The 16240-nt window shown below is 40.4% G+C and overlaps 1 protein-coding gene across 1 annotated transcript in view; it reads right to left on the reverse strand.

Moving 5' to 3' along the window:
* Nucleotides 1-8888: 8888 nt before the first annotated feature.
* LOC135709468 (protein escargot-like) overlaps nt 8889-16240 on the reverse strand; it is a 175283-nt gene continuing 167931 nt past the window's right edge. Inside the window, exon 2 of the mRNA XM_065231825.1 lies at nt 8889-14604. Coding sequence (XP_065087897.1) covers nt 13136-14604 — 1469 coding nt within the window. The 3' untranslated portion in view covers nt 8889-13135. The remainder of the gene's footprint in view (nt 14605-16240) is intronic.

The following is a 16240-nucleotide window of genomic DNA, read 5'->3' on the forward strand; positions in this document are numbered from 1 at the left end:
AGACTTTTGTGATTGTGTTTACATTTTCAATTTCTTTAATTCGTGACCATGGTTCATGGCAAATATTAAGCTTCATTCTCATTAGAATGAGAGCGGATTAGGCAGTGGAAGAGGAACTGGAAGCAATACAGCCTATACGACCCGTCCGCAAGAAGCGGACCGTGGACGAGCTGTCAGCTGTCAGCTGTCAGTAAAATGGTCCCCGGAAAAATCAAACCCAGAACTCGAACGGACGAAAGTTCACTGCCTCCCTAGAAACAACATCCTCGAAACAGTTCCACGCAACCTCGAAGACATCACGCAGCCTATCGTATCGCAGATTATGATGTCTCCTACCATCACCCAGTTACATACGTTCAAGCCTATCGAGTTCACGATCCTTTGCAGTGAAAACCATCAAATGTCCCCCCACTTCATATATGTCATACCTCGGAAATGGTGCACGATCCAGATAAACTTCGCATCTGCAGTTCAACTGTACCCTGTGGTTGTTGTTGTTCATCTGCACGCCCATGAGATCTTGCTGAACAGCAAATTACTTAGTGTCGTCATGCGTCATACACTTTCGAGATTAAGCAAGGCCTTATAATTGGGTAGGCCACCCATCGCACCGGGTTTTTTTGAGACGAACTAGTGCAACAGAAGAGTGCAGATTAGATCGTTGATGATGGGGTGTACTCATAGAATAGAAGGTAATTGCATTTTTGATTGCATTGATCTGTTCTTAGAAGTCCTATACTGTTTCGTTAAGGCAATTGTCCAGATCTGATGAAATATTTGGGGTTAATACGTATCGACATCCCCCAATAAGTACTGGGACTGGTATGGACACCCCTATAAAGTCCTGTGGATTTCCCATCGAAGTCCATATCAATTGAAACCAATGACTGGCAAGGATACCTAAGGAAAAACGTTCGAGGAAACGATACAATGTTCATCCCGTAAGACCCTTGGCAAGACCGGGATTCAAACCTGGCCGAAATACAAAACCCATCACCAACACACCCGATGATGTGATTTTTTTCTTTATCGTTCGTTCCGCATAACAACCTTGTAAAACAAAACGAAAATCCTCCGCAGCTGGCACAATATTGTCGCCGTTCAGAGGATTGTTGTCCTTGCAGTTCACCGAATGCATTTCGCACCGTACTGTCGTATTGGATGATCTTACAGGTATTCGGCCAACCGTTGCTGGAGGGAACCCTCTCGACTCTCGAAAAAAAAAACTCTGTTGGCGTGAAGCTATTCTGGACGAAACCACGAGCCGCTGGAATTTTCGCTACAAATCGGATGAGATATACTTAGTTTCATGGTGCAGACAGGTGCAGGCAATACTCACAGCATTTTTCTTTGGAATCCAAACCCAATGTGAAGCCCAATTCAGTAAACAAAGAAGTCAACCTTAGCAACGATTGGCAAAACGTCAACTCTCGAAAGTGGTGCCGTTTTATATATATATATTTTTGTTTTGTTTTATTAGAGAGATTTTCAGCCTTGGGCTGGTTCATCTCTTGTTTTATATTATGTTTATGTTTATGTTTATATCCTACTTGTCAACGTTTGTCCTAAAGTGCCGAACAGTCTGCCATGCTGTGTTTCGGCACAGTGTGCAGAGTTGATTACCCCTTGGCTGGAGTTGAAGAAAATTTGGGTAAAAACCGAGGGGGGCGACTCTACCTACGATGTAGGAAAATTTTGTTTTGCTGTGGTTAGCTGCGCGCACGCTGAGTAGATAGAAAGAAGATTAATGACGATTCTGAAGATTTCCTGCAAAAAATTGATGCGCGATGCAAGTAGATGCGAAAAATGATAGAAGATTGTTCGAAGATTCATTCGCTAGTACGAGATTTTTCGAGTATCTAGAAGTGAGATTTAGATGTGTCGCCCCCCTCGGTAAAAACAACAAAAACACTGGTAAAATCGGTTGTACCAAATTTGGTGGGTGGAGTGAAAAGGAAGGTGCGGGCATTCGGGATGGGAGACGAAATTATATGAAACAAATTTTGTAAATCATAACTCATTAGTAGTTTTTCATTCCCTGAAAATTTCAAGAAATCCGATAATGGGTTTAATTTTGGTCAGTAAATAAGTGTGTTTCATTTTTATCGAAAACACCCTTTTAATCCAAAGAATAATCGTTTGTATTGCAGTCGATTTTGTTTGTGCTGAGTGCAGACTTTTGATTGACAGCTTAAGTGCCCATCAAAACGGTTCTGGGTCACAACCCCAACATTCTACTTAGCTTTGGATCTGGGATCTTAAAATTGCAGTGAAGGAATCAGGAATGGGGAAATGCAGCCCAGTGGCAGGTGCGTAAGCAACATGTCATACCGTGACTGCGGGCCCAGCACTGCAAAATAAATGATTTGAATCCGGGACATGCTGCCTACTGTCAAACGCTGCTGTTCGTATAGACCTTGTCACTGGCCTGGGAAAATGTCTTTAGTTCCTTAAGAATTGAACAAATGATCCACTGTGTGGCCCTTGGATTTACTGTTCTGCTCGTGTTTTTTTTAGTTAGAGGAGCGTAGCGTCTCCTAGGAATTTCTAAAGGAAGCTAATAAAAGAAGCTTATAAAAAAAAAGTTTCTGTTAGAAGCTGTTTGAGAAGCAAGCTTATATTTAAAAGAACCTGAAACAGAAACTTCTAATAGAAGTTTATAAAATACACTTTCCCGTCACTTCGCTCCTCTAACTAAAAACCCACAAATGTATTCAAATGCGTGTTAATATTTTTCAATCCGGCATTTTCCGGATTAACGGGGTCCAGATTTTCGAGTCGTCGGATTGTCGAGTGTCGGATAAGCGGGGGAATAGTTTAGTAAATTTCAGCTATGTATCGTAATTAGGGCTGCCATTTAGGAATCTAGTTGTGTTCAAATATTGGAAATCTCTTTTCAAGTATTGGGACATACACTCCCGATCATAAGTTTAAGGACACCCCCAAAAAATCATGACAAATTTGTTATGTTCATATCTCTGTCATGTTACGTCCAATTTTCGTTCTCTTTAGATCATTTGAAAGGTATTCAATTGAACTTTCCTCGTAGGTAAATTTGTTCTATAAAATTTTCAAATTTTCTGTGCTTAACGTTTACCCAAATTTAAAATATTTTTCAAAATTTACTCTGAAGAATCGTGACTGATTTTCTCAGAATTGGGTTGGCCAAATTTTGAAATAAAAGTAGTAGTAGAACACTTATGCATTACCATTCATACCATTCAAATAACCTTTGGAGATCGAAAATTGAACGTAAAATAAGAGATCACTGAACAAAATATTTGCATCGTTTTTTTGGGGTGTCCTTAAACTTATGATCGGTAGTGTACGGCATTCGGCCAAATGGCCGGACATCATCAAAACCATGTGATTATTCATCCACTCACCAGATTTGAATAAATGCAAGTAAATATTAAAGTTTATATATCAACTACATGTAACATTTAAAACATGCTTCCAAAACAATAAGAAAAATACATCGATAAAGAACAAAATGTCCAATCAATCAAGGATATTTGAAAATATGAAATCAATTGAAACATACAATCAGGAAATTTAATGATCTAAAAGTGTAAAAGCGACAACATATCAAGAAGACTGGCAACTTTGAACGAATCCCAGGAACAAAATCTGTAGCGCTACGCTTGAGCAAAGGTAAAATCACCATATAGAAAAAAAGCAAGCACATAAACCTCTCTTATGAGATCGAAATCTTTGCTACTGAAATCTTTGGAAGCTTAAACCCTTGATATTACGGTTAGTCTTCTTCATACGTTGTCATCGATAGAAGTGTTAATGTTGATGTGTGAAATGTTTCTCGATTCCCTAATTCTACCAATGTGCATATTCTGTAAAACCAAATTATTTACAGTTCAATATTTTCTATTGTTTATTCGGTTTTGAAGATAACCTAAGACTTATCTAACATGGGCTCCAGACGCGTTCGACACCCATTAGGAACCTTCTACCGATAGGTTGCTACGGCTCCTGCAAAACTTTGCGTTCATCACTAAATTATAACTTTAACAACTGAAATTTGCAAAAAAGTTTGGAGCAAACCAAAAAAAAAAAAAAATCAAGCAATTGGAAGTAGAAATTCAACTCGTTGTAATCTACAAAGGTGAAATTTCGACTGCAATCAAATTAGGGTAACTGTACCAGTTTTGAATGTTGGTGAAAAGTGTTTGCATTTTAGTTCGAAACAGGCACAGCTTTCCGATTAACGGTATAAAGATATTCTAAAATTTTGTTGTCAAAAAGCTTTGATTTTGATCATACTTACCCATCTCTAAATGAAACGAGGTGAATTTCTTCGAACGAAAACAGAGGAGAACGACAGCGAGAGTTGGAATGAGAAAGGGAGACAGATTGAAAAAGAGAGTCCTAAAGAGAGAGCCGGACGCAACCGAAAGGGATAGTTCGAAACCATTCAGGAAGTGCTTTAATAAATGAAAACAACTCGCAGTTTTGCTTTATAAACTTTTCAAATGTTTTTTTTTTGTCTGCTCTTTATATTTCATTCGGTTTTTCAGTTTTCTCTCATCTTAATCAATAATAATATAATAATAGTTTTTGCTCTGCTGTTCTTCAGTATGTTTTCTTTGTTTTTTTTTCTGAATGCGTCTCCGTCAACGGTTTTGGATGTCATTTTTTCTAGATCTTAAATAGTTAGTTCTTCATTTTTCTTCTGATTTATTGTATAATATCAATTTCTTTTTCAAGTGTGTTGTCTGCTTCTTGGTTTCTCCGCTTACCAATGCGAGCTCCTCATCGGGTGAGGAAATGTTTCACGCAACGTCAAACGAAATGTTTCATTTTGCTGCTGTCGATTTATAAAAATACCTTTTTTTGTTGTTGTTGTTGCTGTGTTTTGTTTGCCACCGTTAAATATATTGCTCACTACTGACTGCTTAATATCGGTTTTTGCTACTTGTTTTCTTGAGTAGTTGGGGTTTTAAAAGTATTTCTTAAAACTTGCGTGTAGGATTTGGGAGTGGCTGATTTTTCATATATATAGATATATATATATATTGCTTTTATGTACAATTGCTCTCTCTTTGTTTTGGTTTATAATTGCTACGTTTCTTCTCCTCTTTCGGGATGAGTATATGCCTCAGTACTGGCTAGAGTTGCTGTTTAAGAATACTAAGCGTTAAAATTGTTGTTGAATAAGTTAAATAAATAAATAAATATAGTTGAGAAAATAATCTACATAGGTTACATATGTCTACATGTTTTGAGGGAAATGGGAGGGAGGGGGTTCAGCTGCAAAGTTTACTTTTGAAGTAGTTTTGCAGTCGATTGGTTGTTGGTTTATTTCAATTCGCTATGCCTCAACATTTTCTGAACTATACACAAGGGTTTGACAGGATCAAATTTGATTTAAGAAAGGAACTACACAAAAACATGATAAGTAAATAATGAAATTTATCAACATGAGAATTGGTTACACGTCTTTTCCTTTTCTTGTTATTGTAATTTTAGCTGTCTCGGCTAATCCTAGTTGGGCTAATTTTTGGTTTTCATTCTACTGTATGGGACCATCCCTCGGTTGATATTTACAGAGTTGATTTTTGTTGATTTTGATTTGAACCCTAACGATCCTGAGAATGAGGGGGTTTTCTTAAAACTTAATGAGATCTCATGAAAGCCTCTTGCGTGTCTCTCGGAATTCTTTGATTATAGTTTGACTAGAACACACTCCATTTTACAATTGTATGTAAATTTCTTACCAAAAGTTGGATAGTTAAAAGGGGTTTACTCCCAAGAGTGGACCGCCGCGCGAGCGAGCGTCACTCCATGTTCGGGAGATTTTCGATAGTTAACTCTACTGCTGAGAAGGGGTAATAATTAACAAGGGGGGTTTACCGAAATACATAGTTGAGTATATATGTAGGTGTTAATGTGACTTCGATTAAAAGTTATCTAGATAAGCTACTAATTGCTCGATTATTTGGACTAAAGCTCTCGATTTCCGTTTTCTGGATGGATATAACTAATTATTTATGCCACGTGAGAGTACAAATCAGAATTGACCATCGCTGCCCGCCCGGAAGGCAGACGTCGGTAGGGATTTCCCGTATCCGAAGAAACGAACTTTGAATTGACTATACAATATGCAAGAAAGTTTATCTTTGTCCGAGACCTAACCTAACTCCTTAAACGCACACTCACACGCCTCTTCACCTTTGGGTGCCCGGGAAGCGTCATGCGACGACCCGTTCAACCCATTCAAATCCTATTGCACGTGTTACCCACATCCGTCCACATCAACTCGTTCCAGTCCGATTGCTTCCAGGAGAAAGGAATATCAAAAGAAGGCAAAAAACGCAAAATCCTAACCTCTAAACAACTCTTTTCACAAGTGTCAATGTTTCTTCCTTCCAAGCGCCCTATGCCTCATTGCATCTGGGTGGAGAGATTTGCGAAGAGAAGGGTCCTCCATGCCATCCCACCGAGTCCCTTTTTCCAGGTCCGAAAACCAGGAGAGCCGCGGTAAGTACTTTGACACCTGTCAGCTCAGACCGATGCGGAAGATAATTCATTATCAATTTTTTGTTGTTGAGCCTAACCTTTTTTAAGGGTAATCAGCTCTCTGATGAAGACCCTTCGAATCCTTCACAAATCCTCCCCCTCACCCGGGGCTGATCCTTCGGGTTTCGGACATTAAATGAAGATGATTGATTTGACAAATTAATTTCCCGGTGTGAAGGTTGACTGACAGCTATTTACAATCTCTCCTCCCGTCTTCGTCGATCCTCTCTGATAAAAAGCTTCTCATATAAAATCTAAGGCTACGAGATCTAGCATCTCCTCTTTGTTTGTATTGTATGCATGTATGTTTTTCTGTATGTAAGTGTCGGTGTATGTGTTTTTGTTAAAAATGCCTCTGTTAAGAACTGCGGTTTTCCATAATCAATCAACATCTAAAGAAGCGCTTGTCAAAATTTGCAGCATGGTGAATCTTCCCCCGAATGCACGCAATTCGCGTCACCAAAAGATGGCGCTAGCGTTGCACTGGCAGAAGATTCTTCTGTTTAGCAATAAAAACTCAACTGTCATTCACATCTGTTTTGGCTTTCCTACCGCACCGCCGTAGAGAACTATTTACAGAAAGTAAAATCCCAGACGGAGTTTTCCTCCGAGGAATCTTCAAGAATCGAGTAAACAAAAACAATTGCTTTACTAACACCCTAATTCGTTGTTTCAGAAACGTTGCTTTTCGTTCAGAACTTTCGTTGCATTTATGAACTGGCTTTTTTGTTCGTTATTACTTACTTCCTACAATGTTACAATGTGATGAAAAACTCGCGTCTTGAGGAAAGTTTAAACGAACGAAAAACAAACTTTCAATTCCTCGAAAAAAAAAAGTTAACCTCAAAGTCATGATTTCCAATAAATTCGTTGATTCACTCGTTGTTGGTCACAAAATACACTTGTTTGCTTCAGAAATTCTACGATCAGGAAAGGAAACCGGTTGAAATAGATCAGATTAAAACGGAGCTTGCTCGTTATTTACAGAAATTGAACCGAATTCTTTCCTCAACCCACGATGCCGGTCCTCCCACGCTTAGAGGAAACAGGACTAGAATAGCGTAGTACTAGAGCTCTACGCTATGTTTTGATTACAGCTTACAGTCTAGGGAAAGGAATGTAGCTTAAGAAGAACTAAAACTTAGAAGTAGTTTCCTAGTGTGCCATATCTTTGTTAAATCCTTTTTATCTCAAGAGCTGCCACACGCACCACCTATGGCAAACTACTTCCTAAGACTAGGTGAAGACTAGATTTCTGTTCAATAAATTTTGCATTCTTACTCTTTTTCTCTTACTCTGTTTATATACTCTAGCAGTTATCATCAACCTTTCACTAACTCTCACGACTCGCTGTGGCATCAACTGTTTCAACAACTGGCTTGAATGTTAGCTCTTACTTCGCTAATTGTCCTAAAAGAGACCCCCTTAAAACCTAACCTTACATTGCTTAAAATTTTACCCCAATTTTACTCTACACAGGCTCTTTTTACAACACACAGGCTTCGAACAGAACGGGATTGTAACTTTTTTTTTTTTTTTTGATTTGTCGTTAACGAAAAACTTTAATTTTGGTTGTTTGTTTTTAAAACGCTTTCTTCACACGTGGATAAGGGGGTAATATTGAGGGGGTTGGGAGCAAATTTTATTTGCTTGACTTAACTTGTTTGCTTTTGTTTTTTTTTTTAGTTTCTGTTGTTGTTGGACGTATTTATGATATCATCGTAGCTACTCTGGGTGATGGATTGAAACGATTCACTGAAATGTTTCAGTAGATAGAACTGTCACACTCCGTATGTGTCAAAACAAAGACAACGACCGAGAAGAGATGCGGGGGGTGTACTGTACGATATCATCGGTATAGTTGAAAACCGGAATATCCCACTAGAGACAAACGATTTTACTTTCGTTCTGTACGTTGAACAAAGTGACGGAAGTATTGCGCTGTATAGAGCATCATTGTGCGATTGCAGCGCACTACTTCCGACACTACAATTAACGTATAGAACGAGAGTTATTTCGGCTTTCAACTGTACCGATATTAACGGGCTAACCAAAGTGGCCCGAGAGTAACCCAGTAACTTAGTCGAATTCAACTCAAAACTGCAAAAAGTGGGTTTTATCAGTGAGTGAGTGAGTAAATTTGTCTTCACTTTTCCAGGAAGAACTGCTTCAATATGAGGAAAATCGACCAACATTTTACTCAGTCTAGGAGTACAGGAATCTCCCGAATACCACGGGGGCTGGTGCCTCCCCACACCCCACCGCAATCTATCGGCTGTTCTCCATTTAATTAAGCTGAAGATCAGCTCAATTGGTTGGACAACGGCCGATTAGTTGCGGTTGGTGGTCGGCACCCCCCACTGCACTATTCGGAAATTCCTATATACTAATAGAATGAGAGAAATATCTTTCGATTTTCCTCAATATTCCCTGTAAAATTTAGAAAAAATTCACTTCTCTGAGTAACATCACTTTTGCAACATTGAGTTAAATTCAACTCAATTTTGAGTAACTATGATTGGTCGTATGTAACACGGACGATGAATACATAATTGAATAAGCTCTAATAAATAGTTCCCGGGGTAGAGGAGGGACCCCACGTTGTTACACATCATCGTCAGTGTGCTCGTTGTCGTTCTTGTTACGAGCTTCCACCGTAGCAATGGAGAACGGTTAGGAAGAACGATGGAGCTGGACACGACAACGATGGCGTGGCGGTAGAAGAAGAAGGATCGAAAGCGAATGATTAATGAGAAAATTGCTGGCGTTGTTTTTTTCAGTGTATTTTTTTTTTCTCTGGCGCGTGTAGTGGAGGTAGTTGGCATTCATCTGATCGCATAAGTGGTGAATGTAGAATATGATTTTGATGAAATTTTCCTATTATAGTATCTTTGAACTCCCCTTCCCTGTTGATGTCGGTTGAATTTCTTGTACTTTTCTGAAGTTCTCAGAACTTCTTCAATGTTCTCCTGAACTTCTTCTATGATTCCCATGATTCATTTGGTCTTCTTTTTAAAATTCGCTAACCTTTTCTGACGTTTTATGAGTTTTTTTTCTAGGGTAGTTCCATAACGAAAAAAATGCCCAAAGACAACAAAACGATACAAAGTAAAAGCGCACTTCTTTTTTTTTGCGATTCCGCACTTTTGAAGAGTCCATACCAGCGTTGCCAGATTGTTTTCAAGCTTATTGGTATCAAATGTTAAAAAAATCGGTAGCTATCGGTATCCACTATTTTAATTAGTTTTAAATTTTTGCCTTTTTGAAGGCGACAATTCAAACCTTTGGACTAAGAACGAAGTAGTAAGTCGGAAGAAATTTCCGGGAATATTTGAACTAGTCTCTTAATGATGCCGAAAAAACTTCCAGAGAAAGTATAAAGAAGTTCTTATGATGGAAGTTTGCAGGAAATTCTAAAAAAAAAAACATCCGATGAGGATCTTCCAAGACAAATATTGAGAAACTTCTGGCGAAAACTTTAGAAACTGTCGGAAAAAATCAGATAACACACCCAGAGGAAACCAGAAAAGTTTTGGAAATTGGAAAGCAATTCCAGGGGAAGTCATAAGAAGCTCGGAAAAACCTTCTAATAGAAGTCAGAAAAAACCTACGGAGAATGACCTATGGAGAAACTTCCAGAGGATAAAAGAAACTTCTTGGAGAACTTCCTGTAAAAGATGAATAAACTTTTCGGAGGCACTGGGAGAAACTTTCTAAGGTAGATTGAAAGAAACTTCTGGAAAAAGGCGGAAGCCAGAGGGCTTACAGAGGAACAGAAGGGAAAAAAAATCTGGAAGAAATTGATTTCTGGGCGATGTTAGCTACATTCCCTGAAGTTCCTGACATGATCAAATGATCCAGCAATATTCCTGATATTTTTAAAAATATCCCTTAAATCCCACAATTTCTCGGAAGTTTTCAGAACATTCCTGAAATGCACTTCGGAATATTCCTTAATTCCTTGGAACTCCTTGAAAATTCTTGCAATTTTCCAGAAATAAATGGGGCTGTTTTGAAGTTTACAAAGTTTTCATGAACCTCTCGAAACTTTGCTGAAGTTTTTGGAAGTTCTCTGAGTTTCTTGGAACTCCTTTAAATGTTAATTTTTTTTCATGAATTGGTGTGTCCTGATGTTCTCAGAGCTTTCCTAAGGTTACCTCAATTCTCCTGAAACAAATGAAAGTGTCATGAAAACCATTAAGTTTCTATGTAGTTCTTTGGACTTGTGAAGTTTCCAAATTATTTCAGATGTTTCCTTCAGTTCACGGGAGTTCTCTGGACTTTCCTGAAATTCCCGGGTTCTCGAATTTTAACAGCAGTTAATGAAACTGTCTTTAATTTATCGGAACTTACCAACCTTACATATCTTTAAACTAACCTAAAAGTCCGAACTATTCTGCAGTTTCAGAAATTCTGAAAAGATCCTGCAGTGTTCCTGAAGCTAATGGAACCGCAATAAATCTCTGGAAGCAATTCTGAAGTTTCGGGGAAGTTGAAAAAACTGACGCGAGAAGACGAAGTAGAATGCGACCTGCGGACCCTTCGTAGACTACGAGACTGACGACGTGTGGCCATGAATCGTGTAGAGTGGAGACGACTTCTTCGGACAGCAGAGGACATCAAGACCTGATTGGTAAGATAAGGGAGAAGACGAAAGAACCTTTCAAGGGTAGCCAGAAGAAGCTTCCAAGGGAAGTCGAAATAGATTTCCGAAAGTGGTTGTAAAATAACCTCTAAAATAACTTACAGGGTAAGGTGGCCGACAATTGCTAGGGAAAGTTGGAAGAAACTTCGAAGGTAAGATTAGAAAAATTTCAGGATGTTGAAAAATTATCATTTTGATGGATTTATTTGTTCACTGCGCCATCAGCTTTTTCTCGGCCCCTTGGTAGCCAAAAAAGGCGAGGAAATGGAAGCATTAGAAACAATATCAAGCAGAAGACATTTTTAATGAAAAAATGTTTTTAGAGCTGGCTCAAAAATTTGAATGTTTAAAAAAGATAAAAGTTTCTCACAATAGTTTCAGCGCGGGCAAGCAGTAATCATTTTGATTATTAAAAAAAATCGGTTTAAATCGGTATTAAAACTCAAAAATCGGTATTCTGAGTTACCTTATCTGTACATCGGTATCAAGTTTGAAAATCGGTAGAAATACCGATAAATCGGTATATCTGACAACGCTGGTCCAGACAAGAGAAAGACAATAATGCATAAAATATTCGGCTCCCTAAATCTTATGAATCCACACCCGAGCAGTCGTCGCTTACTCAACTCCATACATACACCACTTTTGCGATCAACACCTTATCACCAACAACAATCCCCCCACACCGGGGTCACGTTGCATCCACCAGCCCTGTAGGCCTTCGGCCAAGTTAAACAGAGAAAGTGAAGACCTGTCACCTCAGCCAGCGGCGCAGTGGAACACAACTCCTTTCGCACCTTCATCTCCACCGCTCCGGTCGGGAACAACTGACTGACTTATCAGTTGAACCCCCACGCTTCCAACCTTCCCGTTCCCCTGGAATCACTAGGTGCACTGCGAACTCCAAGAGGTTTAATATTTATTTCTTCATTTCACTTACCAGACCAGGACCCACGCCCCCCTGTACCTTCGCGTCCACGTAGTTAACACTGTCGTCTGACGTTTTGTCAGGGCTTCCGATCCACCGGTACCGATAACGCTCGCTATGTAACAAACCCCCTCGCTCTGTGGCAGCGAGGGAGTAGGAGCGACATTTGACATTGCCTTCGCTGATAACCTCAAAATTCTTGTGAACTTCCTCCTTAGTTGGTGTTTTCGAGCCATTTTTTTTTCCTTTCTTTCGGGAGCGGCCGCGATAAGAACTCTGCTTCCGTGTCTCACTTGCTTCTTCTTGCCTTCTCCATCCCTCAGTCATAGTGTTACAGAAATTGAACCTTAACAAAATGAGTGTGTCAAGCGAGCGATACTCGAGAGCTGGTAGTTTGAAATGCTGTAATTAAGCTGTATGCTTGTTTTGCATTTGGATTGTTTTTTGTTTGGGTTTGTTTAACATAACCTCACTTAGATTTTGTTTTGTTTGATGATAAGCTAGGGTTTTACAATAAATAGTGTTATCGGTAGTTCCTAATTAGGAGACGGCCATCGCCGCCAACGCATAATAATTGAGTCGGTAGTACCGCTATAGGTTAATTGAATCGATTAATTGCTCTTGGGATTGCTTGCATTTTAAACTTGTTATGGACTAATTTTTTTTTTGTTTTGTTTCAAGGGTTTCATGTGTGTAAATACTTGTTCATTTGACGTTTCGTTTCGTTTCTTGTTTCAGATGTTTCAAGTGTATGTTTATTAGTGTTGGTTTTTAAGGATTGCTTGTATAGTAGTTGTAGAACTATAGGATTAAATTGAAACGGAAAACGGAAAGGTTGCTCGTTTTAAAAGTGGAAACGTTACTTACAAACTGATCCCGCACACATCCCTCCGAACCTACTACCTTGTAAGCGTTTGCACAGCTGTCCGAGGGAGGTGCGGAACACTCAGAATCGAACTTGGCCTTGTCTAGTTTAAAATAATACGATACTCCTTGGTGGCGGCCAGGGTGGCCGCATCCACTATCGGTTACCCGCTAAAGTTGACGTTTATGTGGACTGGATGGCTGCCCGTGGTGAGGATGGCCGTGGTACCGTTGACCGCTCCCAGGACAGCCGCCGGGTTCGTTGTCAGGATGGTGGTGGTCCGTGACGGAGATGGACCACTATTGCTTAGGCTATTGCTACTCGCCAGCAAACTGCTGGCAACGTTCTTCATCACAAGTATATTGCTCGTAGAGACCCCACTGCTGGCCGCTGCTGCTGCCGCCGCTAGGGTGGCAAAGTTTTGATTTAAAGCTTCGTCGTTGTTGTTCTCCCTCTTAACCAGCACCTTCGTTCCGATTTTTTCCACAAGCGACGATCCAGCCATCAGCATGTGATGGTTGTCGTCGTCCATATCGTCCAGGCCATGGTTTGGTCCTAGCACCGGTGGAGGTCCGAGGCTGGGATCCTCCTTGAAGCACGCTGACTCCAGATGTTTGTTGAGGTATGACTTCAGCGCAAAGGTCTTATGACACCGTTGGCACTGGTAGTTCTTATCTATGGAGTGTGTCTGCATGTGGGCTCTCAGATTCGACCGATCGGCAAAGGCCTTTCCGCAGTGAGCGCATCCGTAGGGCTTTTCCCCGGTGTGTGACCTCAGATGACCTTGTAGCAGCCAAGGCCTCGAGAACAGCTTTCCGCAGACACCGCAGCTGTGAGATAGTTTGTGCGTTAGGACGTGCATGGCCAAGGCTGGCATAGAAACGTATGCCTTGCCACAGGTCATACACTTTTTTGCCGATTGGGAATCGAGACTTCGGTGCGTTTGTTTGTGCCGTGATAGGTTACTCGAGGTAGCGTACTGCTTGCCACACTCGGTGCAGGTGTATTTGGCTTTGGTTTCCAGAACTATCTTCGGGTCGCTGACCTTCTTCTTCGACCGGCCGTCGCTCACGAAGAATGCCTCGTATGTATAGGCTACTGTCTTGCAGGGTTTATCGTCGTCGAGGGTATTTGTGCTATTCTTATTCTCATTCTGCTCCGGTGATCCCAACGAACTAGGCACGGTGTGCAGTCTATCTTCCTGCTGCATCATCTGCTGCGACTGATGCTGCAGAAGTTGATGCGGGGCCGGAGGTGGAAGGAACGCCGTCGATGCACTAAGATCCAGTATCGCATGCGCTGCATGCAGATCCTCCTCGGCTGGGATCCGTATCTCGTAGTTCCGGGGCCTATCATCCAGCGAGTACGGTCGGTAGATGTCCTTCTTCTTCGGGGGTAGCGAAAGTGCCGTTCCGGAACTGCTGAAAAGATGCTTCCTCACGGAGGAAGGACTACCGTGGGAGGGACTCCGATGGGGATCTTCTGGGGATCGAGGCGGAGACGTTGGAGTTGGAGGCAGGATGTAGTGCGTCGTCGTTGTCTGCTGCTGCGGCTGCTGCTGGTGGTAGCCACCGTCATGTTCCAGCTTTGGCAGGTAGGCGGTGAAGTGGTGTGTGATGTCCTGGGTGTAACCTGAAACGGGAGAGAGAGAGGGAAAACATCTGTTGAAAAAGTTCATCGCACGAAACCATCATCATCATCATCAGCACCAACAGCTTTGTCCAAAAGAGAACTGATGATGTATTTGTTCTTAAACAAAACGCGAAATGCTTTCTTCGAAATAAATTGCTTGCAAGTAACATTAGACGATTCTCATCGTTCGGGAAAAGAAATCTAATGAGAAAAGGGTGAGAGAAAGCTTATTTCTGTACACGGTAGATCCACGATGGTCGGTGGAGAACGGTGAAACGTTGGTTACAAGGGTTCAAACAGCCATTACTATTCTGACACAGTCATGGGGCGTAGTTTTGCTGTGTTGTTGTTGCTCTGTTGGGTGAATTAATGTAAATATAAATTACTTGGCACGGTATGGAAGAAGCAACAATACCTAAATGGAACAGTCCGCCCGCTTCGTCAGTGCAGTCCAGTCAACATCAACATCAACATCAACATTAACGACTGAAGCAGGGAGCGACAGGGATTGTGTGTTCTTTGGAATGTTTGTTTCACGCGCTCAAGTTTTTGTGCTCGGATATGCAAATGGGTGCGGAGGGTTCCTGGTTTATTTTTGCTATGGTCTTGAGAATTGATGGGTAGGTAAGAATTTAGTTATAAAATTCATGCAAGATTTTTTTGTATAAACGAAATTTTATTTTCAATGTATGTATTGCAGTATCTTCGAGTAGCACAATCCCGTCCCAAAAATTTGCAGCATCTTATGACTGAAATAAATGTCTGCTACCGATATGTGACAATAATGCTTCTAGGGTTCTTATTGCACCGATTATGTCTTTGGCCAGGAGTATAGTCTGTTCGGGACTAAGGTAGATGATCCTGACGATTATGGTAAAGCGTCCGAACCCACCTCACTTTTCATCACCAAATCATGAGAGTACATCTCTTCTCTTCGAGACTATCATCGCAGCTTTTCAACGAACGACTATGCTCACGAAGCAGTATGTAAATAATTTTAATAAATCATTGTAGAGTAATTTCTATAAACTGTATAAAGTCCAATAACCTAGTGTAGTTCGTGTTATTGCAATTAAGTGAACATGGTATTAAAGCATATTACAACGGATGTAATTTGACTACTACACAAAAAACCACAAGGAAGAAAGGACTACAGTGGCTCACCCGCGATACTATCAATCGCCCAAGGACTCCAAACCAAATAATCGGTAAGCCTGGGATGTTGGGAATTCACATACAGCAATCTCACCAACAATGAAGTACAGGTCGCAGTCCTCGATAAAGTCCTTAGATGAAAAAAAAATCTTCTACTAATATTTTCTACAAAGCCAGATAAACAATATCTTATGGCTATCAAACTAAGTGTGTGAATATAAAAATATAAATTATCTCATTTGATTGTTGTATAATGGGCTTTGAGGCATGCAAAGTGTGTTGGATTTTCGAGTGATCCTCTTTAGTGGAATAATCTTTACTGAAACTCGTTCTTTCGTAATCCTATATAGGCGTCGCGTACCTCATTTGTTTACCTGTGCACCAAACTTTGTTCGTTATAGTTTATCACCATATATTAGTCTTTGTTTTAATTTTTAAACGCTCCATGAATTCGAGGAACCTATTCTCAATTTCTATTTGA

This window comes from Ochlerotatus camptorhynchus, unplaced genomic scaffold, assembly GCF_037179485.1.
Source record: "Ochlerotatus camptorhynchus isolate MF236.1 unplaced genomic scaffold, CSIRO-AGI_Acam_v1.1 ptg000361l, whole genome shotgun sequence".
Taxonomy (NCBI): Eukaryota; Metazoa; Arthropoda; class Insecta; order Diptera; family Culicidae; genus Ochlerotatus; species Ochlerotatus camptorhynchus.